Source organism: Neodiprion lecontei, chromosome 6 (assembly GCF_021901455.1).
Source record: "Neodiprion lecontei isolate iyNeoLeco1 chromosome 6, iyNeoLeco1.1, whole genome shotgun sequence".
Classification (NCBI taxonomy): domain Eukaryota; kingdom Metazoa; phylum Arthropoda; class Insecta; order Hymenoptera; family Diprionidae; genus Neodiprion; species Neodiprion lecontei.
This window is the reverse complement of record NC_060265.1, coordinates 6166880-6192121: the sequence shown is the minus strand read 5'-3', so window position 1 is coordinate 6192121 and position 25242 is coordinate 6166880. Positions and strand designations below refer to the sequence as shown.

The 25242-nt window shown below is 44.3% G+C and overlaps 1 protein-coding gene across 8 annotated transcripts in view; it reads left to right on the top strand.

The window, feature by feature from the left end:
• LOC107218510 (dedicator of cytokinesis protein 7) overlaps nt 1-25242 on the top strand; it is a 58660-nt gene that overhangs the window by 1941 nt on the left and 31477 nt on the right. For 4 of the 8 annotated variants that reach the window (XM_046743219.1, XM_015656406.2, XM_046743217.1 and 1 more), the window contains exons 7-21: nt 156-380; nt 445-725; nt 813-1128; nt 1271-1576; nt 1672-1877; nt 1956-3725; nt 3792-3919; nt 4016-4278; nt 4409-4668; nt 4834-5268; nt 5355-5707; nt 5783-5985; nt 6096-6415; nt 6529-6573; nt 10714-10970. In XM_046743219.1, the coding sequence (XP_046599175.1) occupies nt 156-380; nt 445-725; nt 813-1128; nt 1271-1576; nt 1672-1877; nt 1956-3725; nt 3792-3919; nt 4016-4278; nt 4409-4668; nt 4834-5268; nt 5355-5707; nt 5783-5985; nt 6096-6415; nt 6529-6573; nt 10714-10873 (5271 nt within the window). In that variant the 3' untranslated portion in view covers nt 10874-10970. Of the gene's footprint in view, nt 1-155; nt 381-444; nt 726-812; nt 1129-1270; nt 1577-1671; nt 1878-1955; nt 3726-3791; nt 3920-4015; nt 4279-4408; nt 4669-4833; nt 5269-5354; nt 5708-5782; nt 5986-6095; nt 6416-6528; nt 7245-10713; nt 10971-24980; nt 25228-25242 lie in introns of those variants that run through there. The other 4 variants (XM_046743221.1, XM_046743223.1, XM_046743220.1 and 1 more) reach the window with 3 other exon arrangements.

The following is a 25242-nucleotide window of genomic DNA, read 5'->3' as shown; positions in this document are numbered from 1 at the left end:
ATATTGTTTATGTCAGATTATACGTCCTAACTTATCAACCAGTTTCGAATGCATTTGGTTTAATATGTAATCCACTGTAGTTAAGTAACAAGATACTGATCACAAGTTTTATTCTGTACTGTTCTGCAAATAATACAGCCTTATACTTGATGTAGGTTTCAGAGAACTTCTACGTTGATATGAATCCTGAGGGATTAAAACGAATGCTTGGAAGTCATATCGCATACAGTGATACAAGCACCTTGGCTAGAAGCTGTGTTTTCAATATCAGTAAACCAAGTCCAGACTTGTTCCTGGTCGTAAGATTGGAGAAGGTTTTGCAAGGTGACATCTCGGAATGTGCCGAGCCATATTTGCGGGAAGATAAAAATAAAGATAAGGTAATGAGACTCAAAAATCATTTGAACTTAATTGAATTACAACATTGTTTTTCTTGCTTCACAGGTAAGAGCAGCTGCAGTGGCAGCATGCGAGCGACTTGGACGTTACAGAATGCCTTTGGCATGGACAGCCATTCATCTTTCCGGGGTTATTGGTGGGGGCTGCACTGATGATTCAGAGAGTACGGGAAGTGCCGGATCCTTGGATAGAAAATCTGGAGGACTAGAGCAATGGAGAAAGAAAGTCGAAGCTCCAACAAGAAGAGGCTCCTTGGAGAGGCGCAGCTCTGACAAGCGACGTAGCTGGTCCCAGGATGATTTTGCCAACTGCTTAGATAGCTTTAGGTTTGAAGATTTTTATTGATGATCAATGATCCCTATCTGTATTTGTCGAGTAAGCTGTTTTGCTTTATTTTTTGTTTTTTTCCGTAGGCCTATCACTCTGACTGTATCAAGTTTCTTCAAGCAGGAGGGTGAGCGACTGAGGGATGAAGACTTGTATAAATTATTGGCAGAGCTACGTAGGCCGGGATCTAACTTGAAAAGATTGAAATGCTTACCTGGTATTCTAAAATTAGACCTTAGTCCAAGACCTGATGAACTTCCCCGATGCTTGGATCCGGACCTGAGAAGATTGACACCTTATCCTGATGAGAAGAGCCGACCATTCAAAGAGATACTTGAATTTCCTAGCAAAGTAGTCTCTCCAGACTTGTCATATCGTAATCTGCTTTATATTTATCCTAAGGTAAGCTGGGTATACTTATTGTATGTCAATTTGAGCCTTTACTTTCACTCATAATCCTGATTGAATGTTGTTAACATCTCGTGTACAATAGTTTATACCTCCTTCACATTCTAACAAAGTTCGTAATCTTATTCATTTTTAGGAAGCTAATTTCAGTGCAAGGGCAGTGTCTGCTCGTAACATAGCCGTGAGAATACAATTGATGGGTGGTGAGCATGAGGCAGATGCTCTGACCGCGATATTTGGTCGTTCTTCATGCCCGGAAATGACGCACGAGGCATTCACGTCCGTTTCTTATCACAATAAAAACCCAAGCTTTTACGATGAAATTAAAATAAGACTTCCTGCCGATTTGAGCGCTAAGCACCATCTATTATTTACATTCTATCACATCAGCTGCCAGAAAAAGATTGAACAACCGAACGTCGAAATGCCAGTTGCTTACACGGTGAATATAGTTATCAATAAGTAGTGCAACTGAAGGAAACTAGACGAGATCGAGAAGAAAATGCATAATAACAATGATGATAACTAATTTTTCAGTGGCTACAGTTGCTCAGGGATGGGCACTTGCAGTCTGGAGAATTCTGTTTGCCAGCTACATTAGATCCTCCACCAGCAAATTATTCGTACATAGCACCAGATGTATGTCTGCCAGGTACAAGATGGGTAGACGCTCACAAGGGAGTGTTTACGCTCATTTTAGAGCCTGTGTCTAGTGTACATCCTCAAGACAAGTATATTGACAGGTAAAATTTGAACAGAATTTCAATCATTCCTAGAATGTATAGTTGATTATAACTTGTACAAAATCTTCATAAATCCAGATTCCTTTCACTTTGTGGTTCTCTGGAAACTGGTCACATACCTCCACGAATTGGTGAAGCAGGAATGGAATCAGAGTTGAAATCTTCAATGTTGGAACTGGCCAGAGCGTCGCCGGCTGCATTAGTCCGCTCGCTTCCTCAGCTGCTGGATCAGCTCGTCTGCTTATTAGTCAGGCCTCCAGCTTTGCCGTCTCAGCCTTTGAATATAGCAGCTGTTGTATTCGAAGCTCTCGGTTTGCTGGTCAGGAATGTGACAAACCTACCAGATGACCAAGTCGATACCCACGGGCGTCATCCTCTACTGGCAACTTACACAGCATATCAATGCTGCTTACCGACCCTGTCACACACCTCGAGCGTCGTTCGAGCTCGAAGTAATCCAGATCTACCTGTTGAAGACCTAGAAATGGAAGCCCATACCAGGGGTCTGGATAGAACAGCCTCAATGCGTCAGGAATCGCCGTCTGTTAACAATCAGGCGACAGGAAGGCTCCTGCATGAGGAGTTAGCTTTACATTGGGTTGTTTCAACAGGGCAGGCACGGGAACTAGCTATGACGCATTCCTGGTTTTTCCTCGAGCTTATAGTTCGCTCTATGGTGGTATCTTTGTCAGAGATTGACGGAGTCGAACCTCCAAGGAAATCGCGGTTTTCCCCGCAGTTTTCAGACGACGTTGCCACCCTCGCGGCGGCATTAACGTCTGAGGTGATCATACGCTGTGGAAAAGAAAACCGCACAGCTTCTAATCTTATTTCAAGCCTTGGAAATTTTCTCTCTGATTTACTGTCCATCATGGACAGAGGATTCGTTCTCTCTTTGGTTCGTGTCAGTTGTTGTTCTCTCTCTGAGTCATCTATGCATGTACCAGATTCTGCTGCACTATTTGCCCTCAAGCTTGATTTGGTCAGAACGATCTGTTCTCACGAACATTACGTGGCCTTGAACCTTCCCTTTGGAACTGGATACATGGGGTGGTCAGGATCAGCTCCAGCTTCGCCCAGTCCATCAACCGGGAGTTCCGGGAGTTTAATATCAACTCTGGTACCAGGAGACCGAGCAAGATTCTCAGAACTCAGTTCGGAGTTTAGACAGCAGCATTTCCTCGTTGGTCTGGTTCTCTCAGACCTTGCCAATACCCTCGAAATACCAAATCCTATGCTACAGAATAAAGCTATTGGTACTGTTCGCTATTTCATGGGCTGTCACGATGTAGATCCAAGGTACACAGATCCATCAGCTAAATCCCGTGTGGCTGCACTTTACTTGCCACTCCTAAACATTATAATGGACGCACTGCCACAACTTTATCATTGGGATTCTAAGGAGAGGAGCGTTTATCTGGACGAATCTGGTTCCATTACACAATCTGTAGCACTCGCAATAGCAGGAGGCGCGTCGACCGATGTAGCTGGAACGCAATGTCGAGTTTCCTTGAGCTCCGAGGCCACCAGGCATTTGTTAATGTGTGCTCTCTGGGTTTTAAAAGGACTGGAAAAAACAGCTTTGGCACAGTGGTGCTCTGAATTGAGCTCTAGACGTGTTCTGAGTCTGTTACAAGTCCTGAATATTGCTACGGCAGCGTTTGAATACAAAGGAAAAAAGGCATTGAAGAGATGTCCACCTCAAGCTGCTGCCACAAGTGACATTAGGTCTAGATTGGAAGACGTTATACTGGGTCAGGGAAGTGCCAGAAGCGAAATGATGCTGAGAAGAAAGGAAAGATCCAGTGGGGACCGACTAAGATGGAGAAAAGATCAAATGCCATATAGGTGAGTTGTTAATTGACAAAATTGTACTAGAAGTTTTTGCATTAATGTTTTTACTGTGGAAATCAGGCCAACTGAGCAGACCGAAGGCCGAGCTGTTGAGCAGGATGCTCATATTGAAGGGGCTCTTGCAGCTGAAGCTTCGCTTGTAGTTTTGGATACACTGGAGTCTGTTGTACAAGCTGATGGCGGAGGAGGTACAAAAATTGCTTCAAGTTCTATGATAAAAAAGAAAACGGTAGAAATGTTAATTTTAATACTTTTAATACCAACTTGATTTCATCTAATTCCAGGTGCAGTAGTCGGTGCGGTCTTAAAAGTTCTTCTTAGAGCATTGGCCAGAAATCAAAGCACCTTAGTTCTCCAGCATATGTTTAACACTCAGAGAGCTCTGGTATTCAAGTATCATAGCGCGCTTTTTGACGAGGAAAGCGAAAGGTGTGGAGACTTGTGTCTGACGTTGCTGACCAGGTGTAGTTCACCTTTAAGTGCAGTCAGAAGCCATGCAGCAGCTAGTTTGTATCTGCTAATGCGACAAAATTTTGAAATTGGAAATGTGAGTTGACGAAAGTTATTTGAAACCAGATTAATTGCTCAATTTACATTCAAAACAATTTCATGCATACATAACTAATCATGAGTTTTTAAAATTTTCCCCTGATAACGTTTTTCTTCATTTTCGTCAGAATTTTGCCCGAGTAAAGATGCAAGTCACAACTTCACTATCTGCGCTAGTTGGTCGTGGTAGAGCGCCGAGTGAAGGAGCTCTCAGGCGAGCCTTAAAGACCGTCTTGGTCTATGCTGAACGTGACACAGAATTAGCGGATACGAGTTTTCCAGAGCAAGTTAAGGACTTGTTATTCAATCTCCATATGATTTTATCTGATACTGTGAAGATGAAAGAGTTCCAGGAAGATCCCGAGATGCTTTTGGACTTGATGTACAGGTACACGTAAACCATTATTATACTTATTTAATAGGGAGGCAAAAGCATCTTCCATTACATTTACTTATCTTTGCGTAGTTTCACTTGGCGCTTGAAGCAAGTCTACTTCAAAAATGAAGGATTAATTTTGTAGCAAAAAAGATGATTATTTATAAAATTTCCTAGAATTGCAAAGGGATATCAAGGATCGCCAGATCTGAGATTGACTTGGTTAGCAAATATGGCGCAGCAGCATATGGAGAGGAAGAATCACACGGAAGCAGCCATGTGTCTAGTGCACAGCGCAGCTCTGGTTGCAGAGTATCTTCACCTTTTGGAACCCGGTGGAGGAGGCCGGCCAGTTGGTGCCGTCGCTTTGGCACCTGTGACACCAAACGCTCTCGAGGAAAGTGCGGTCGGAGATGACGTATTGGCAAGACGAGAAGAAGGCTTGTGTCTTGGGCCAGATTTTTCGGAAAGTGGTTTGGCTGGGCTCCTTGAACACGCGGCTAGCTCACTCCACGCTGCTGGAATGTACGAGGCCATCGCTGACGTTTACAGAGTGTTATTGCCGATAGCCGAAGCCGCTCATGATTATAAAAAATTAGCGAACATCCACGGGTACAATATTCTTTATGAAACCGACTATTCGTGAAAAATGTTATTTGGTTTCACACATTTCGATATGTTTTCACTTCGCTTATTAGGAAATTGCACGAGTCGTATACCAGAGTGGAGCAGCTTGCTGGAAAGCGTGTCTTTGGAACGTATTTTAGAGTTGGATTCTACGGAACGCGATTTGGTGACTTGGCTGGAGACGAATTCGTCTACAAGGAGCCGACTCTGACGAAACTTCCCGAGATATTTTCCAGGCTTGAGAATTTTTACGCTGAAAGATTTGGCACTGATAATACCGTAATAATAAAGGATTCGAACCCGGTAGATCCTAGTAAATTGGAACCGGACAAAGCCTATGTTCAAATAACTTACGTCGAGCCTTACTTCGAGCCTCATGAATTACGTCATAGGCCAACGGTTTTTCACCGAAATTTCAATATCAGTAAGGAAAAATGGAACTTTTTCGAAACTAATTGTCTATCATCAGCACCATGTTGACAGAATTTGTTTATTACAGAACGCTTTGTATTTGCTACCCCCTTCACTCCGAGTGGAAAGGCTCACGGAGAGTTGCGGGAACAGTGCAAGCGGAAGACGATATTGACTGTAGCGACGCATTTTCCGTATTTGAAGACGAGAATTCGGGTGGTAGCCAGAAAACTGATTGTATTAAGTCCCATCGAGGTCGCGATTGAAGATATACAGAAGAAGACAGCTGAGGTAAAAAATCTATTGCAGATAGAGCAGTATTGCTATTCGTGACGGAATTTTAAGGAAGGATGATCATCTCTTTATCACGATATGAAAGAAGTCTATTTGTCTTATCGCAGGTAGCAGCAGCGACTGCTCAGGAACCTCCGGATGCAAAAATGTTACAAATGGTTCTGCAGGGATGCATCGGGACAACGGTGAATCAAGGTCCAGCCGAAGTAGCAGTAGTCTTTTTATCCGGCCTGCGAGAGCAGAATACTCAGCCCTCAAGACTGCAGCATAAACTTCGGCTCTGCTTTAAAGACTTTTCTAAAAAATGTCTAGACGCTCTGAGGCGAAACAAAAACCTGATCGGACCCGATCAGCGTGATTACCAAAAAGAGTTGGAACGAAATTACCAAAGGTTGACCGAAAGATTGACACCATTGATAGCTTGGAGGTACGGTAAAAGAGCCCTATGAAATAATCATTAGGCATAATAGTACGTTGTGTCACACTAATAAAATATTCGGTTGTCAATATATCTGCAAATTTGTTTTTATACTGTTTCAGCGGACCAGCGTCAGCAAACCAGACGTTACCAACGTCACCGCGCTGGTAAGTTCCCTCGTTCTATACAGTTATCGATCGTATTCACCAAAGATATTATTATACTCGTATCGTATTGAAATATTCTTTCACAAGAAATCTCATCTACCAGAGTACTTACGAAAAAAGTACTTAAATACTCTAGTATTTATGCAATAGGATTTTATATTTATACACGTATGGTGCCGTAATGTGTAGCACAAAAATGTGCGCAGAACTGCGATCTTAAAATTGGAATATTCAATGTGACCGAGAAAGTGCTGGCGTGTAATAGCAAGCATATAGCGCTTGATTCGCGAGCCGTAAAAAGGGCAATAAATTTACCGAGTATCTCTGATATATGTATATCAATGTCTAAGTCATTCGAGAATTGGCGAACATGTCGGGTAGCACATGTGTAGTATTTCGCCAAATATTTTATTTATACTCAAGTTTGGGTATAGCGTGCTATCATTTTATTATTCGAGGGTGGATAAAACTGAGAAAAATAACGTCTAGAAATACGGTTCTAACTATACCGAAACGCACAGTTGATGATATATTTTATAGCTCTCGAGCACATAGTATACTATAACAATTATTGTTACTTATAATAAGTAATGTACGATTTTGTATTGGAAAAAAACGAAACTTATATAAATATATACATTTTGTCATGATAGCCAAGCTACGAAAGCATATATCCGAGTGTGTCTTGATATCTCGATTGTCGCTCGTTCCCAACGATCGCGATTGATCCCAATGATTTGATCCAAAAAAAAAAACCATAAAAAAACGCGTAGCTCACGATCTCGCGCCACTGGATATTTGAATAATTCGCAAGCCCTCCCGACAGAGTTCGCCAGGTGTAATGCACGTGTCGTGTTCGCTCGAATCAGCCAGAATAAAACCTGAGAGAGTCGACGGCGGGCCTGGGGGGCGGTAACTGGGCTCCCGGGGGATTACCAGCCACAGCTTTTTATCCCCCTTATGCATTTCAGAGTGGCCTCGCATATTCCGAGCTTCATATATGCTTCTTGCAAAGTACACATGCTCGTAACGTATATCTAGCAGGCGTATTCGCCGGGCCCCTGGGTGCACCGTCTCCCGTGTCACGCCTCGCTTTCGCGCACTGCGGGTGCTCGGTATGGAGACGGAAAGGGGCCGCAAGATCTACGTGGAAAATAAACTCGAATGATGAATAACGGCTTGCTTTTTACGAGAGGCGCAATATTTTCCTTTTTTTAACCTCTCGTAAAACCTGTAGTCTTGTGTATGTTGTACGTAGAACGCGGTCTACGCGGATCGTCTTTGCTGGGTTGAACTTTCAGCCTTTTTATTTACTCGGTATCGTTTACGCTAAGGGAGAAGTTAAAAATAAAAACTGCACGGTTCCCGTGGCACTATTGTGTAGTGTACAGAAATAGAAAATTCACCGATTTAAAGAGTTGTTCCAAGCCTGGATATGTTCGATTTGAAGTTCGGTTCGAGTTAGGCAAACCTTTCTGTACTACTTTGAAAATATAGCAGAGATGAGCTTTTTCAAATTTTGACGATGACCTCGCGGTGCTGCTTCTCGTTTACGTCCAACTAGATCTATATCGCAACGTCTTTGAATCCTTTCAAGTCCGTACTTCCTCCGTTTCAAAGAGAAAAACGTTTTTTTTTTCTTTACTCAGCAGAAACCCTGATTTAGACTCCAGTTTTTCAGAGTATATCTGGAGGAGAAAATTTCATACGAATAGCGTCACGAACTATAGTTTTCGGGTTGGAAAATTGATTTTCACGCGGACTTGCCCAGATTTGGGGAATATTTTCTTGGTCCTCTTGCTTCGATATCTACTCAGACAAATTCTTTGCGATCTGGATACTAATCGGCCGGAAATCACTGTCAACAAGTCGTAGGACGAACGAGTATGCTGCGGCAAACACAAGATTTTTAAAGTTTTTTGTTTACTTTGATCAATTTCTTTGACTATCAAGTTGTCTTCTTTGTATCGGAATCCAAATTTTAGCGAAGGTTTTATTCGAGAGATGAAAAATTACCGGGTTTACCGAAACTCGGATGATAGCAACCCTGTGCTTTTATGTCTCGGATGCAAACACGTAGAATTAACATGAAGAAGTCCGTATAGCTTTGCAAGCGTCTGTGCTTATACCACTCACGTAATGGATCCAGGCTGCGCTTCTCGAGGCCTCGGCTCCTCCCGTACATGCGTATATAATTTTTACGGTGTCTAAATATTCAGGCTGGAGAAACGTCGCGTTCCGAGTAAAAAACCATGTCTTTTTCATTTTATTCTTTAATCACTTATCGCCGAAAACAGTGTCCCGTGCGCTTTCCATGTGCATTTATTACTCAGTCGAGTAGCTCCCCTGCCACTGTTTTTTCCTCTCTTTCAATGCATTTAAAACAAAGTGTATAGGGATATATAGGTATGTATACATACATGCTTGAAACTGAAAATTTTCGCAACTAATTTTTGTTCGGTCTCCCTCCGAATCTCACGATCAGTTGCGGGACCGTCGTTTAAGCCCTCGCGCCGTAAATTGCTGCGTGGAAAACTGTCGAGGAGCCCGAAGAAACTGAGGCTGAAAATGTTACGAGAACGGATTTTCCGATCGATCGACTCCGACTGCGCCGCTCGGTATCGGTGAACCATGCTGATTGCGGATTTCCAGGATCACGTTACCGTCATTGCCACGTGTAAACAAAGACGCGTGCGGATTCTTAGCTACAGGAGACAAGCGAGCCGTCCTTTTTTCGTCCAACGTTTTCCCACTTGGTTTCACCGTTTCGGTACCGACGTGATCCGCTTTTCAAATTTACCAAGTTGTTCCCGAAACGGAGGAAATCATGCTGACAACTCGCGCCCTCGTTTTTACTCACCGTTACTCATCGTAATTCTCTGAAAATATATTTCTCTACTATCCCGACTCATTTTAATACCCTGGAACGTTGAATTGATAGAGAAAATAAGTCTCGGATTATATGTTTTTTCTTTTTTTGCTTTTTTTAAAAACATATGTCCGGAACTCGAACTGCTGCATGTATCATGCATTTTCACGTCGGTAGTTCTAGCAGAACTGACTGGGTGCTCTTTTTTCTGTTTTTTTTTTTTTTTTTTGGTAGGTGGGGTTGAGCTAAAAAAGAGTAGGAAGAGATAAAAGGCCGGTGTTATCGTACTTTCACATCACACTTTCGCAAATCTTGAACATTTAGTAGATAAAGTTGTGAAACAGTCGTGAAACTCTGCGGAGAATTCGAAGAGGTAGAAAAAGGAAAATGGAAAAAATGAGATGAAAGAAAAAATGTTACCCTTATGTTGTTATCAGGATAACGAGAGGGAATTCTGCCAGATTATGCGGGATGGGCTGGGTGAAAAAGCAGAAAATCTGAAACTCGACTTTTTAAGATCCGTCCCGTAATGTCGGGAGAGAGGCGAAAAGGATGAACGAACCCTCGAACTTGCAGATTGTGGTTCGGAGGGGTGATACGAGCCTTCCCTCTAATCAAAGCTCGGACCGATTAACCCTCGTTAATATTAATTCAGCTCTACATTAATTTTTTATTAGCCCACTTGTCCCTCCGACGAACCGCTTTCTCTCTCTCTCCCTTTGTGCGCTTATTTCCACGGACCGCGTGCGTCGGTTTTAGTTGTTAAACTAACGCGCGCATCGCCCCGCGTTACCTCGCATTGGCATACCAAGGCACGCTCCTATCGGCACTCCGCGTTATAGCTGGGTGTGCATGTACACAAATATGCTCACCCACGCACACCGCCTTCCCCGCGAAAGCCGGTACATATATATACCTTTAAGCGCGAGATGGACAACGAGCAAACTCGACTTTATCCCTCGTGGAAGTGGACCCGTGTAATTAAGTGCCGACCCACGCGCTATCCACCGACCGTTGTCATCCGGACTCACCGGAGACAAACTTGCGGGCCGCGCCATCCTCCAGGATGAGATTCATCCATGCCGGGGGAATATTAACCCTTCTTTGCGACCGGCTTTTATACATATACGTATACCTACCTACTTGTGTCCAGTCGTCACGGAAATCCTCGAATAATGTAATTGTCCCGGAATTTGCTTCTGGACCTGGAAAATTTTCGCCGTTTCTTCTTCCTTTTTCATATATTACTTTTTTTTTTCCATTATCATCAGGCTTGCGCGAGATTCGTCTAGAGTTGTTCCAGGGTCGTTAGAATCCTGGATTACCAACCTTGCAGTGGCCACTGGTCACCGAAAGCCCGGAGGTCGAGGAAAAGTCAGGGGTTTCGAAAAATCGTCACGGAACTCAGGGAAAAGTAAAGAAATTTCGTGAAGGCATACGAACAAGACAGGACAAAAGCTTTCCAGAGGAGCAGCAAAATTGTAAGAAACTATTATTTCCCATATGCTCGCTTCCGTAACCATTAAATAAGTCGTAAACGTATTTTTGAATACCGATTGATCAGAAGCTTTGTTTATTAGACGCTCGATATTGTCAATATTGGTTCGGTTCTTAATCGAGACAAAATTGTAATTTGATCAGGAAAAGTCGGAGCATAGTCGGGTAATAAAATTTGCTCGAATATTTTTAGTGGGCACGATGCCAACGAGATTACCACGCACTGTGGAGAGGAGAGTAATTTTCAAATTGGAAATAACGAAGCTCCCAAAAATCTCTGGCCGCATCTAACGCCCATAATTTTTTATCCCTGCGCGTTAATCCGAATCGTACCTTATAGCCGTTTTTAACTCTGATTATAAGAAAGATTTTTTTTTTAAATGACAAGGTGCTGCAATTTTTCAAACTAAACTCTGCCGGTCGCAGATTTGTAAGAAAAATGTCCAGCAAGTTTGTAAAATTTTCCACTAGGGATCCCGAGACAAAATACTTGACTAATCGAATGCTTGTAAGTTAAATTCCATTTGAATTGGGTTTTTTCAACGTCCCTCTAATAACGCAGGCATTCGGACTTTAAAATTGATTTCAAATATTCGGAGCAAAAACCCGAAACATCTATACACATAAAATTTCGCTACCTTGCCTGAAATCCGGGAAATTCAAATCAATTGTGAAACATATACCCTCATATATACGTATATACATATATAGATGTAGAAAAAAAGATGAGGGAATTTTATTGAAAATCTTGAAATATAGGCAGATTAAACGAGGCGACAAATTATATATTTGATCGGTGTAACGACCGGGTCTCACGTTTCAGAGATAAACATACGTTAAAATTGTCTCATTCGCCGTTGCGCCGCGCAAATAACGTGAATACACGTTATAAGGTACATCGATGCGTTATTTATTATCACATTTGAGGAACGTTGACAGGCAAGGCGGTTCCGGCGTAAACTTTTCCCCCGCAATAACTGCCGGATGGATTTACTCCGGTTACTCGGAAGTATTATAGAGGGACTTCGGAGGGTTGGAGTCGGAGTCAAGGCTCGAGGGTTGAGGGAGGACCTCTTCCTGCAGGCTCGACTCGGAAACGGAAGCTAATTGTTAATAACTGCCGAGTCTCCGGGATCTCCGCCTCGGCGGATCTAATCTCTCGAGAATCTCTCCCCTCCCCTCCTCTCATTCCACGCCCTCTCTTCCTCCCTTTCTCAGCTTTCAGTCTTTCGCTACGTCTTGTCCGAGCCTGGTATGAGTCGGTAGAAACGCAGGGACTACGTTCGCTCATGTATTACGCAGGTATCAAGGGAGGAAACTTTCGGAGCTCTCGCGTGTTAATTGTAGCTTTATAACGTTACTGTTATACACGCCTACACCGAAGAGGAGCCGCCTTAGCATCTACGTCTGAACTAATTAGTCGGTGCAGTGATAGCGAGAGAGAGAGATGGTATATTGAATTGAAAACTTGGCATTCGGATTGAATCTCACGCGATCGAAATGATAAGTAACGTCGCACCAATCGCGCAAAACTCGGTTGTAATTACTCCGTTTCTGCAGCTTCCTGGTTTTCAATTGACGTCTTAGGAAAAAAATAAAAATAAAGCTGACGCTTACAGGCTGCACGGTGAATCCCCTATTTCCCTAAAAGTAACCAATTTTTTTTTATTCCCCTGTAAGCAGTCTAAAACTGAAAGTGTTCCCTAAAACCCTCTTATTTTTACCAGTTAGATGCTTGTTTTTTATCAACTGAAATGGACTGGAAAAATCAATTCGACGCTTAAAAACAATTTTTATGCTTTCAACTTAACATGGGAACAAAAAAATAAAAATAAAATCAAAAATATGCATTGAATCTCCAAACTCTTTTATAATTCGTAGAACGATAAGTTTTACGGTTTAATTTAGTATCGTTCTCTACGGAATACGTGCGATCATTCCAAATTATTTTGTTCCTAAATTTAATTGGAAGTATAAACATTGTTCTGAAGCATCAAATTGATTTTATCGGTACATTTTAGTTGAAGAAAAGAAAAACAATTCAAGAACGTGAAAAATTTTCAACGTATTTTACATTAAACATTTCAACCGACTTCCGACACGTGTTAAAATTATCCGAAGACTTTTATATATAGGTTTTTTTCACTGTAATATGAATATATTTTTTTAGTGCAATCGAAAAAAAATTCCAAAACGACCAAAATACCGGACACCCTGCTGTGTATATAGTTTTGCACTATTTGGTCAGTACTGCGAAAATATATTTGAAACCCAATGCCCCCTCATTTTCACAAAGCTTTCCCTTGTTTGCCCTAAAATTACCTGGCTTGAGCACCGCCAAGCCATTGTGCTGATTGAAAGTTTTCAAAACAAGCTATATGCTGATATTTGACGTGCCTTGGAGGGACTAAATTTCTCAGCAGTTGAGCGAAAGCCTCTCGCGGACAGGCATGGAATTAAAAATTCTCATTAAAACGACCCGACTCCAAAGAGTTGAGATCCAAGGAAAAGATAAAAGCGATCTTACTAACAGCGTTAACGCGATCATCAGTTCCCAGGTCGTTTGATCCGCGCTGCTCAAAGCTGATCCACACCATCAAGGATTCCGCGTGTAATCTAACGGTAATGTAACGTAATGTAACCCTGGTTGGGGATGTACGCGTATTATATAATAAAGAGTGACTCGCGACGCGATCCGACGCGAGGATAAATGCGGAACAAAGTTACCGTCGACACATGCACGCGTCGAAATGAAATTGTCAACGGAGCATCGGGGGCCGGGAGCCGCGGATCAAACCGGCGATGACGAACCCGCGGAAGATAGGACCCGAGGGATTTATTTGGCAGGATTCGGGTCCTTGGTCCTGCCGATCGTAGGGTGGAAACGGAAGGCAACGGAAGGAGTCAAAGGCCGCGGCAAACCTCGTCGCTCCAGGCACTCGAGTCGAGGGAATCGCACCCTTGGAAATGTATAAAACGCGGTGCCGGAGGGAAAAAGAGAATCACGCGCGATGCGAAAATTGTAATCGCGTAAAGGATCGCGAAAAAATTATTCGGTGGGTATAATACGTGTAACACGGGGAGATACCGCGGGGCTCTTGTTCGTTATATTGTTTAATCATGAAGCGCGTACCTGCCGGCAGCTTTCGGATATGCGATGTGTTTTTGTAAATTTGCGTGGGGAATTGGATTGAGATTTTGTCAGCAGTAAAACACACTTTTAATTTTCCGTACTGTAATATGTATAATTAAGTTTGTTAAATATACATCGGCATTACAGACAACGGCTTCGCTGTTAGAAATGCGGTGTTAAATGTCGCACCGAAAATATTCTATAGAAGTTGAGGACGTTTTAGTGTCGAGAATCGAACGATTTTCACCAATGATGTTTAATTTTACACTATCCTACTGACTATCTAAAACAGACTGACCTTCACGCACATCTCTCTTGTTTACAATAATGTTTTTTCGTATCTCGTAACTACTTACTGGTTACAACAAGAGTTGGGAATATCATGTAACACATCGATCTGGATTTATTTACTTCGTAATTCAACAGTTTCACATAATTATTGCGTTGCGGGTATGCAAAGATTTAGAATTGGATCCGCCGGTGTTCGGTATTTTTATACAGATATGTTCGTTACGTACCTGTGATGTATCGTACGATTACACCGCACTCCAGACACGTGAAACATCCCATGAGAAAATCGAAAAAAAGAAGAAACACAGATTTCACGTCCATAATTTGGTTGTAAAATCCTGTAAGTTTCAGGTTTTTTCATCAAATCGTTTCCGAGATCATTGCGGAAGTTTTTCGGACAGGCCGACATTCTTCTAAAAATCGGTTTTTGCGGATTCTAGAGGTTAGAAAACGCAAATATTCGCTGAAATTAAAAAAAGTGATTCTCCGTCGAAACCAATACTAGCTTTCATTATATCACTAAAGTTGACGAAAGTTACAAAATAAATAAATGAATAAATAAATAAATAAATAGATAAATAAAAAGCTATGAATTTGAAAAGACATAAAATTAACCCGTGCTTTATAGCCCTGGGGAATATTCGGCGGTTTACATTAGGCGTAAAACTACATCCGTGAAGGGTGGTCGGTGAAGGTTGGGGTTGCCAAGAGAGTGGTTCGAGTAGCGCCTGCAGCCAGCGGTGGTGAACCCTCGCGAAATTGGCCGCCAGTTCGATTGCCGTTGCTAAGAGAAAAGATAGCGATAAAGCAGAGAATGAGTAAGAGGGAAAAACAAAGGTATAGAAATAAGAGAGCGAAGAGCAGAGCAGCCGCGATCGGGGAAGAGAGAGAAAAGGAGCAAATTGAATCGCCTTCTTCTTCTTCTTCTTCTTCTTCTTGCACAGCGCGACGGTATAAGGTAAGCACCTCCCTCGTCTTGTTCCTTCCTATACCTGCACCTATAAAACGAACCGTCGTCTTCCTTCCCAGGGTCGTTACACGACTCCCGCAGGGAAATCGGGAGACCCCAAAACTGCAGTATCGAGCTGCTCTTTGTCGCTTTGAGCTTTCGACTCTGTCTCGTAGGCAACTGCTGAATTATTTCCTCGAGTCCTGTTTCACGATCAGACGTGCCGAATACAGACCGCGGGAAAAATTTCGCTGCAAGTAATATCCTTCGTCTTTTTTATTCGGAACACTGCCCGACGTACACTTTCCGAAATGATCCGCAAAAAAATCGTGCCATCTAATAATCCTCGCTGCACTTTATTGCAAGTTGGCAAATGTGAAAAAAATTCAAATATAGGAACGACGGAAACTCGAATTCGGACAATTGGCGTTTTTGTACTCTTTAGACCGACAGCGTCGAGACTTTCGTGCCTATTTTACCTCGTCGCAGCCTGTAGCGACTGGCTACATGACGTAACTTTTTAACAAGCATTGTTACATCCCGTTCGTCAGAACCGGAGCTGGGAATTGGTTCGTGGTTTTATATTTCTGAAATATTCCGGTGCCCGGACGTGAACGTGCGCCGCTAGTGTATAATGTTCGTGATTAAACAAATGCATAATTAACAAACAAGGTTAATTAGTCCGTTCTCCGCAATGGCCGTTTACACAACTTCCACTCCGGTATGGCTAATTCAGTGGAAATGGTAAATCACCTACGGGAATTTATCGTACCAGCTCACCGCAAAGAAATCGGGCAAAACTGTTGGCAGCAGCTAAACCAGTTTCCCATATAAACGGTTGATTGTTGCGAACGAGAATTGAAAAGAGTTAATTGACGGCGCAAGGCGGCCGCTAAAGAGCCACCGATTTGTGTTCGGGGAGCTTGCGGTCGTACAAGCCTGGGGGATGAAAAGCTTCTGCAGGATCGGGTAGACGCGGCTGGTAAGCTGCGGCTTGTCGGCTTGCACGGATGCTTTCCAGGGGATTGATTTTTAGTGCGGCGGTCGAGCCGTAGCACGACGAACAGATGGCAAAGTAAATTAGCTGGTAAATTAGGCAGGGAAGGAGACGGATTTAATTGTGTCTGAGTCTCTGTAACGCCCGTCGTATCGAACCCAACGGTACAAGGATATCCCTGGTGCCTCTTCGACCCCTGCAAAAGTGATCGACGGATGATCAACACTCGCGGTTTTCAGGCGACGGAACGCGACCGCGATCGATGCCCACTAAGGGATGGATGGATTCTTGTCGCGAAGGAAGTGGATAAAAGTAGAGAAAAGGGAAGCGGTAAGGTTATACGTATATTCGAACAAAGCCAATCGCGGTAAATCCGATCGAAACGCGTCGTTTCTCCCCCGCGGAAACCGCTCCATGCAAAGTTTCATCCGGAGCATCGACGTCTGCGGCGCAGCCGGCTTCCAACGCTTCTCCGCACTTCTGCACTTCGCTTGTCTTCTCGCATGTACTAGACGGATCGAATGCCTTATACGTGCTCGAATTAAACGACCCGTTCGCCATCCCCCGCGAAAGTGTCGATGCTGCAAAAGGTCGAACGAGACTTGGACCACACCGCGCCTCTCCCGTCTCCGGGAAAACCGGGGTCTAAGACGTCGTCTGCTCCACACACACACACACACACACACACACACGCGCGCGCACTTATCCGTCCCGCCTACTTTGCTCCCCGATAAACTGCAGTCCGTCTTCACTAGCATCCCGAGTCCCGCGGGTGAATTCCAGAGGTTGTGGGATGTCGGTTATACAACGTTAGGAAAAAAGATCGGCAGAACGTGTAGAACCCATGCGCGTCCTTGATTTATCTTCAGGTTCCCTGATTTTATTGTTTCGTTCGAAGCGAGGCTCGAACTCGATTCCGGAGATTTTTCACTGTCGAGGAAATTTAACAATCTCTCTCGATATGCTTCGCAAAGCTTCGGGTATTTTATTTTACTGGTAACCTACACGTTACATAATGATCCGCGTTCGATATTCATCCTATCCTTGATGGGTAAATCATTCTTACAACTTATTAATAGTTGAAAGATTCTCACCTTCCGACGCAGTACCTACTGAAAAATTTTAAACCTCTCAAAATATCCTCATAATTGGATCGACGAAGATGGTGTAATCGATGCCCATTCTACCATACACGTATGTATGTTCCAATTGTAATTCATCATCCTTACACACGTACAGCTTAATAGTTGTCTGGTAAAATCACAGAATCGCCTTCTCCTCGGCTTTTACACCATCGGAATTCCACGGATTCCAGGGCGTACCCCTGCACCTTGTAAGTAATAAGGCGAATCACCCGTTATCTAGGTACGACCGAGCATCTCGACGTCGAGATCGAGGGACTCGGTGCAGCTGGGGGGGTGCCTTCATCCCCGAAGCGCAGTGAAGCGTGGACGCGATAAGGGCCTCCCCCCCCCCCCCCCCCACCCCGCCCTCCTCACCTCGTCTTCCGAGCGCATCCCGGTAAGGCAGGGGGTTGGGGGTGGTCGAGGGTTGAGGTACACACCCTGGGCGCGTCTCGGGCGGCGAAGGTACACCCCGAGGAGCAGTCCCACAATTTATTCCAATATTCAGACGGGATCGACGACGAGGAGCGTCTCCGAGGCTCGGAGGTGCAATGGTGCAGGTGAGTCTGGTCGAATCGACGACGACGTCGACGTCGACGGGTCCGCGGTTTGCCTGCAATTTTATCCGTCGTTACGGTTTACTTACCGCGCCGGTAACCTTCCCCTCTGCATCTGCAACGCGATTTGCCGGCCTTTACGTTATTTTTCACCCCCAGCCTCGCCTAGCTTTGGAACGAGGATACGCCGATTATGGGGTAAGGGGCTGAATCTCTGCACGCGGTGTAAATAGAATATGTTAGTTTTTCTTACCGCGGGTATTTCGAGTCCAGTTTTAGGTGTAGGTTTGATTAGTTCTTATTGGGATTGTGGGTACCGCAGGGGTGGATATATTTAACGGAAATCGTGATTCGGAATTTCTCAGCACCGCGATCTTTGCCCTCAGATATCGAGTGTGAATTACTTTTTTCTTTTGCGTGCAAGCCGAGATTTTTAAAACTTTGAAGCGATAATATCAGCGACGATATTCCACCCTGTATCCTACGTCTGATATAACTACCGTTCTCCAACCGGAGGGTAACTTTCGTGCAGCAGCTGGTGTGGCACGCTGTTCACAGTTGTATTGAATTCTTTAGGATCAGCTGCGCCCAGCCCGGATCAAGTTCTCCCGCTGCATCGCGTCTACGCGCGTTTATATCAATTTTTAATACTATTGCGGTTTTTAAACCTTCACCGGCGAAAGCCTCGTTACTCCGCCAAGCGTATCCTAAAACAGGCGAGTGAAAACCTCCCTCATCTCCGATCCGATTGCGAGTCGAAATGGTTGTTGCGTAGGTAGACACGCGCACACAGAGCCTCTCAAATCTTATCCTCATTCCGTGAAACCAACGAATTCCTCTTTGAGCCCGGTTTCCGCTGGCGGGGTCAGAAGCTCCGGGCATTCAATTTGGCGGTACGCACGGCCAGACGTAACGTCCTTAGGTATAAGGATGTGGGCCGCGGTACTCGACGGTTGCGGATAACTCTCGTATACCTAACCATAATAATAATATCCGTAAAAGAGAGACGCCCTCGAATATTCTCCGCGCTACCTTTTCGCGACGATTTCAGTGATCGAGGATAGCTCCGGGGGCGTGCGTGCGGAATTGTAAAAAATGAATGGAACCGGGGCGAAATAAGATGAAGGAATACAACGGAGAAATCTGATCGCCCCATGTGTTCCAATAACTTCTTGTTGCTCCTCTTTTACCTCTTCTTCTTCTTCTTCTTCTTCTTATTCCACCACCCTCCATATCGGACGCCGTCGGGGTGTCGTCGCCTCTAGGCGTGTCATCTTGTCTCCGGTGACGGTGACGGCGGTGCCGAATTTCCCAGCAGGATGGCGTCCGGAATGCGTTGGGTATCCGAGCGTCCCGACGCTCGACGTCGGTCTTCGACCATCGCGGGCGCTTAGATTCGATTCGCGTTTGGTCGACCGACGTTTTCGTCCTTGTCCCACTTCTTCGGGACAGCGGTTTTCGCACACGTGTACCCGCAAGCTTGTATATTTCAGGATGTGCAGCGAGCTCGATTCGTTCGAACGGAAAACTTGCGGGGGTGGCGGTTGCGGGCCGGAGGAAAGAATGGAAATTTAGACGTAACGCGGGGAGGAAATAAAACGGGACGGAACTCTGCGGAACTGCCTTGAGATTTACCGCTTTGATTATAAATAAGCGCGAGTTGCGGCGACGGCCTTTTCACCTGCAATCGCGTGCGGAATTGGGAGAAGGAAAAAGCTGTAAACGCGGATACTTGCGTCACTGGGAGCCTGCGAAAATCGAAACGGAAGTTAATACAGGCCTGATCGCGCTCAACCGAAAGGGCCGGAAACCGCCGGCTGTACAAAAATCTTTGCCTCGATAAAGTTAATGGAACGGATTCGAATGATTGTTCAATTTCGCGAGGGTCTTAGATTCCGCTGAAGCAATTCTCCCTTTATTCTAAACGAACCTCCCCGCCCTGATTCCGAGTCGGAAAATTCAGGGAGAAACGAGAGGTGGAAGGCACCCGGAAAGGCGCATCTTTCCTCTTTGTCTTGTACATTATAGGTATACCTTATACCCGAGGTATGACTGCTTTTGCACGCGGCTCACCGTGACTCCAGACTTCCTGCTTCTTATTTTATTTATATACCTTATACTTCCTCTTACAGAAACCTTGTTTCATTGAAAATTAAGGAAACAATCTTTTTGTCGCTGGTACTCTCTTCGACTCCCTCGCAAAAGCGACTGTATTATCGCGACGAAGGGAGTTTGTATCTTTCACTTAGCGAAACTCGCTGCAATTGCAAACTTATCAATTGGCAGGATAATTCATCTTCGTATTAGACCGAAAAAAATCAGTTCTCCCCGAAGCAACACGGCGTCGAACAGATTGAACAGCTGATTGTTTTCGGCGAATAAATCGAATAAAAATAATTAACGAGAGAATAATTTGCATGAAAATTGCCAGCTTTTAATTTTATACGTTGCTCCGACTTTGTACAGGGTAAAAAATGCAATAAACAAAAAAGAAATACCTGCATCAACGTTGCATACCGCGAATGTTTTATTGGTCGCAAACAAGACGCCAGGTGGAGTAAAACTAAAAAGAAACAAAAAAAAAAATAAACTATACCAGGTTCGTTCCTCTCCTTTTTCCCTCGCTCTCTTCTACTTTACGGACAAACGTATCCGAGCCCGAAAACAGAGGGACGTTTTACCGCCGGTACAAAGGCGGGTATAACCTGGCTATACTGCAGGGAGGGTGCCATCGAGCTACTGCAAAGATAACGCGTTCCCGGGTCTAACGCAGCTTTAAAGGATACCTGGACGGGCTCTGTGAGTTGGGCGGTAAAAGGGAATGCAAAGCAAAGGAATGGGCGCAGTCGTCACGGGCCTCGTTCTCCTCCTCGTCGTCCTCCTCGTCGTCGTCGCGCCTCCCTTCACGTCAGAGATTACGTGGCGGAGCGCGAAATAGAGTGCGGAGCGTGGCACCCCAAGTGGAGCGTTAACTCGCCCTTCCCTTCGATCCCTTTCCTTTCCTTTCCTTTCGTTCCCTTTCTATCCCGTCCTCCCCTTTCCCTTCCCTAGCTTCTCTCTCCACCTCGTCGTTTTTCCCTTCGCCGACTCTTGGCCCGCAGTCCCGAGCCGAATGTCCGAACGTGGAGAAGTGGAGGAGTGAAGGAGCGGAGGAAGAGAGACGAGGGCTGCCTTGGCTCGGCTTGCCTTGTCCCTTGGCTTTCGGTTCAAGGCGCAACGATCCCTGAACCCCGATGAGGAATCCGCGGGGGCCGAAAACAATTAGCCTTCACCCGCTACTCCGGCGTTCATCCATCCCCCGCGTTCCTCGCGGGACTTCGAAATTCCTATGAATATATCGATATCCCATTAGACGGAAGCGGGACCCGGATCGGCCCGGAGAGCGAGGCACGAAGGGGGGTGTTTGAAGAGTCGGCCAAGCTTCTTCCCCCTTTCCCTCCTCAATTCCGCAACGAAAGCTCCCACCCTTAAACTGTACATCCGTACATTATATATAGGTATATATGTATATATATAGCAACTTCCGCGGTGCCGGGGTCGCGAAAATTCCTCCTCGCAGAATTTAAATTCGCAGAATGATGCACATGTGCGGTATACGGTACATCTTATAATGTACTAATATATATGTATGTGTAGAATATAATTAAAACTGCGTACCTTGGAAAGATGAGTCAATATTTACGCCAGGATGAAGAAGCGTTTTTGGGGGGTAGCCTCGGGGAACGAGGTACGCGAGACTTTTTTCCTCCCCGTGTAACAGACGTGGGATACGTCGGAAAAACCCGCCGTTTCGCAAGCGATCCTCCCTCTCTATCGCTCTCTCGATACGTAGGTGCGCCCATTTTTTACCTTCCCCATTTGCCAGCCCCGCGACGCGGCATGCCTAACATGCAGGACCTAGATGCGAGGACCTCTCGAGGAGGTTTAGCTCAAGAGCCAAAAGGACCGCGACCCTTTATGCTTATCGCACGACGTCTTCGGATATTCCCCGAAATTTCTTTTCCCAATCGAAACTGTTGGCGGTATTTTTTTCTCGGTCAAATCGTGGGGATATATTTCGGAAGATCGACTGGTATATTCATAGCTGCGCGATATCACCTTCGAATGCAACTTGAGCTGATTTGACATCCGAATGCGATGAAATCGTCGTATCGGCGCTGATTTTTGGTGACCGTTTCGGCTCTTGAAACGATTGTACGAGGGGAAAGAAGAGAAACGAAAGCAGCTAAAACAAAAAAGAAAAAAAGAAAAAAACGAACCGAGCGGAACGCGACGTGGATAATTTGCGAGGAATTTTGCAAGGCCTGCATTTTAATCGACAACAGCAAATATCGCGAGGCTTCGTGAAATGCTGGTGTCAGAATTTCGAGGCAGTTTGGCAAATTATGAGGGGGTTGAAAGTAATCGTTGTTGGCTTATATACCGGGGAACGTTTACAAACCTATACATGTATGTATACATACATGCACACATGTCTACGTATGTGCATACCTATATACACACACTGTACAGGTAATTCGAGTACATATTTTCAAGGTAAATAGACACTGGCGTACGTACGTATGTTATTATGTACATGTTATGTGGTTCATACGTGTTTGCCCATAAAATAATGCCGTGCAAGCGTTTACCCTTGGCAAGTTCTAAGGGCGGGACCGTAGGGGCAGGGTTGAAATTCCGAATTTGAAAAGCTCCGAAAGCGCCATATTCTGAATTTTTCGAAGGCGAAATTTAAAGTGAAGAAATCAAACTTTGACGAAATATCAGTGTTTCAAATTGTCCGAAACCCGACAACTCAAAGTTCCGAAAGATTCAAAAAATGAAACATCGAAATTCCGAATGATCCAAGACTTTCAGTCCTGTGAATTTCCGGTTTGGTGAAATTTCGCCAATTTGATCTTTCTTTGTTTCGGATTTTCGATATTTTCACGCTCGGAATCCTGGTCATTCTGATCTTCTGTTGTTCTTATTTTTTACACCCAATCGTTGAGTAAATTTACGCCGTTTAACTTTCGGAATTTTACTCTATCGAAACTTAATTTTTCGGAATTTTGCTTTATCGTAACATGAATTTTCGAGATCTAGCATTTTGGAACTCTGAGCCGTCGGGTTTCCGCACATAGAAAGCTTCGTTGTTTCTTCAAAGTTTGATTTCTTTACTTGAAGGTTCGCCACCAAATAACTCTGAATTAGGCGCTTTCGGAACTGTTCAAATTCGGAATATCAATCCTGCCTCCGATTGTAAATCAACAAGTCTGCTAAACCATAATGCTGACTGTAAACAGGTGATGAAAGAAAAAAAAAAGGAATAGAAATGGAATAGCGAAATGCTAAAATGTTTAAAATGACCGAAATTTATAGGTCGGTACGTTTGAAACAATTTTTTATACTCGCGGTGCCGGCACGTTTCCGCGATTACTGTACAGCAGCACCATAAATCACTAACTAACAATAAGGTAAATCTAGCGGAGTCGGCACAATTTTTTTCTTTTCATATCTTTTTGCTCCTCAAACTGAAATGTATAAAGTACCTTTTTCCTCGTTGTTCGCTGCTGGAAATGCGGGCGAAATTGCTTAACGCTGTTTTTTCTACTTTTTTTGCACGAGTGTGTGTGTGTGTGTGCATGTGTATGTTTATATGCGCGAATAATAAAAACAAAGAAAAATAAACAAAAAATTATACCTCTACTGGTTTTTCTAGTGAGAAATTGCAACCCCGTAACTTTTATCTTCTTTTTATGTTTTATATACATATACCTGCTGGGCTTTCAAACTGATCCGATAAAAAAACTTCATCAGTTTTCATCATTGATTTTATATTCAACGTTTCGTACGTATAATATAAGGATGAAACGGAGCTGCGGGGGGAGCGGGGGTCAGTTCGTGTAATCTTTTGACGATCCCAGAACGAATTTGCATGTTTGGATATGCAACAAATTCGATCGCGAATGTGATCGGCGTACAAAAACCGCGTGTCTATAAAAGTAGCTTGTTTAAAAAATCTATTGCAGCATCTATCAAATTGATAAATTCGTGGGCCACAAAGATACCTTAAAAAAAAAAAAAAAATACGCAAATAGCAAATACCGAAATTACACAAACAAACGCTGTGAAATTGATGCTTTATTTCCAGTCACTTCAACACAATCGACAATGTCACTTACACAGTTTTCCCTTGCCACCCTTCGTCCAAGCATTTCTCTACCTAATTCCAGCGTACAAAATCTTTGTACTTTTCTCGAGAGCCTCGCGCTTCTCGCGATTACAATAATTTGAAAAATACGACCACACCTCCCAAAAAAATGTCTAAAAATGATGTGATTCTCCGTTCGCCGATCTCTTAAAAAAATTCTACCATTCCGATCCGTTCGGGTCGATCCTCAACAGAGTCGATACGCGTTTCGGGCGGTTGAGATTGTCGTTTTGTCCGTCAACCGTGGCTGTTGAGGTAGTCAAGCCCAATTAGCATACACGCCTGGGGCAATCGCTGGCATACCTATTGTCTGTAACACGAGCCTCGATACACACGACACGGGTAAATGCAGGTACGTACGTACGTCCCGCCCGTATAAGTACGTCCAAGTAAACCGAGTGCGGCCATGCCGCAGCGATAGGCGGCCCCGGAGCCGTATGTCCTCCATGTCCTCATCAAATTTGCCGTATCTGGGATATAGACGAGCACTCTCCCGACCCAAGAACGATAATTCGGTCGTACACCGCCCGTTCGGTTGGATGTTACGGACTGTTAACCGGTATTATCGGACAAGGTGTCTCCGCCTACGTTAGCCCTGGTATCCAGGCTCGTTACGCCACGCGAGTGTCATATCCAGGCTTGAAACCCTGCGGCGAACATTCGATAAATGTTTACAGAACTTTTCGGTACACCGTGTCGATGGACACGGTGTGTTTTATTTTTTTTTTCTTCAAACATACCGCCGGTCGAATGACTTACGTCGTATCACTTTTTCCACGTATCGTTCATTGTTGCAGCTTGTTGTTGGCACCGCGTTCCAATGGAAAGCATCAAAGGGATTCGGCCGGTGCTTTCTCTTTGAAACGCCCGCCCTTTGCAGCTGGTATAATAAACTGTAAACCCGGTTAATACGTAGCGGGCCAGAAATAAGGGAACGGTGCGTGGATAGCGGATTCGAAGAATCTTTGTACCAGCGTCGGCTCTTTCGATTGCTAATTCCAATTCTGTACGATGATGTCTCTTTTGGAAAAACTAGCGTTGCGGTCGAATTAGTATTGT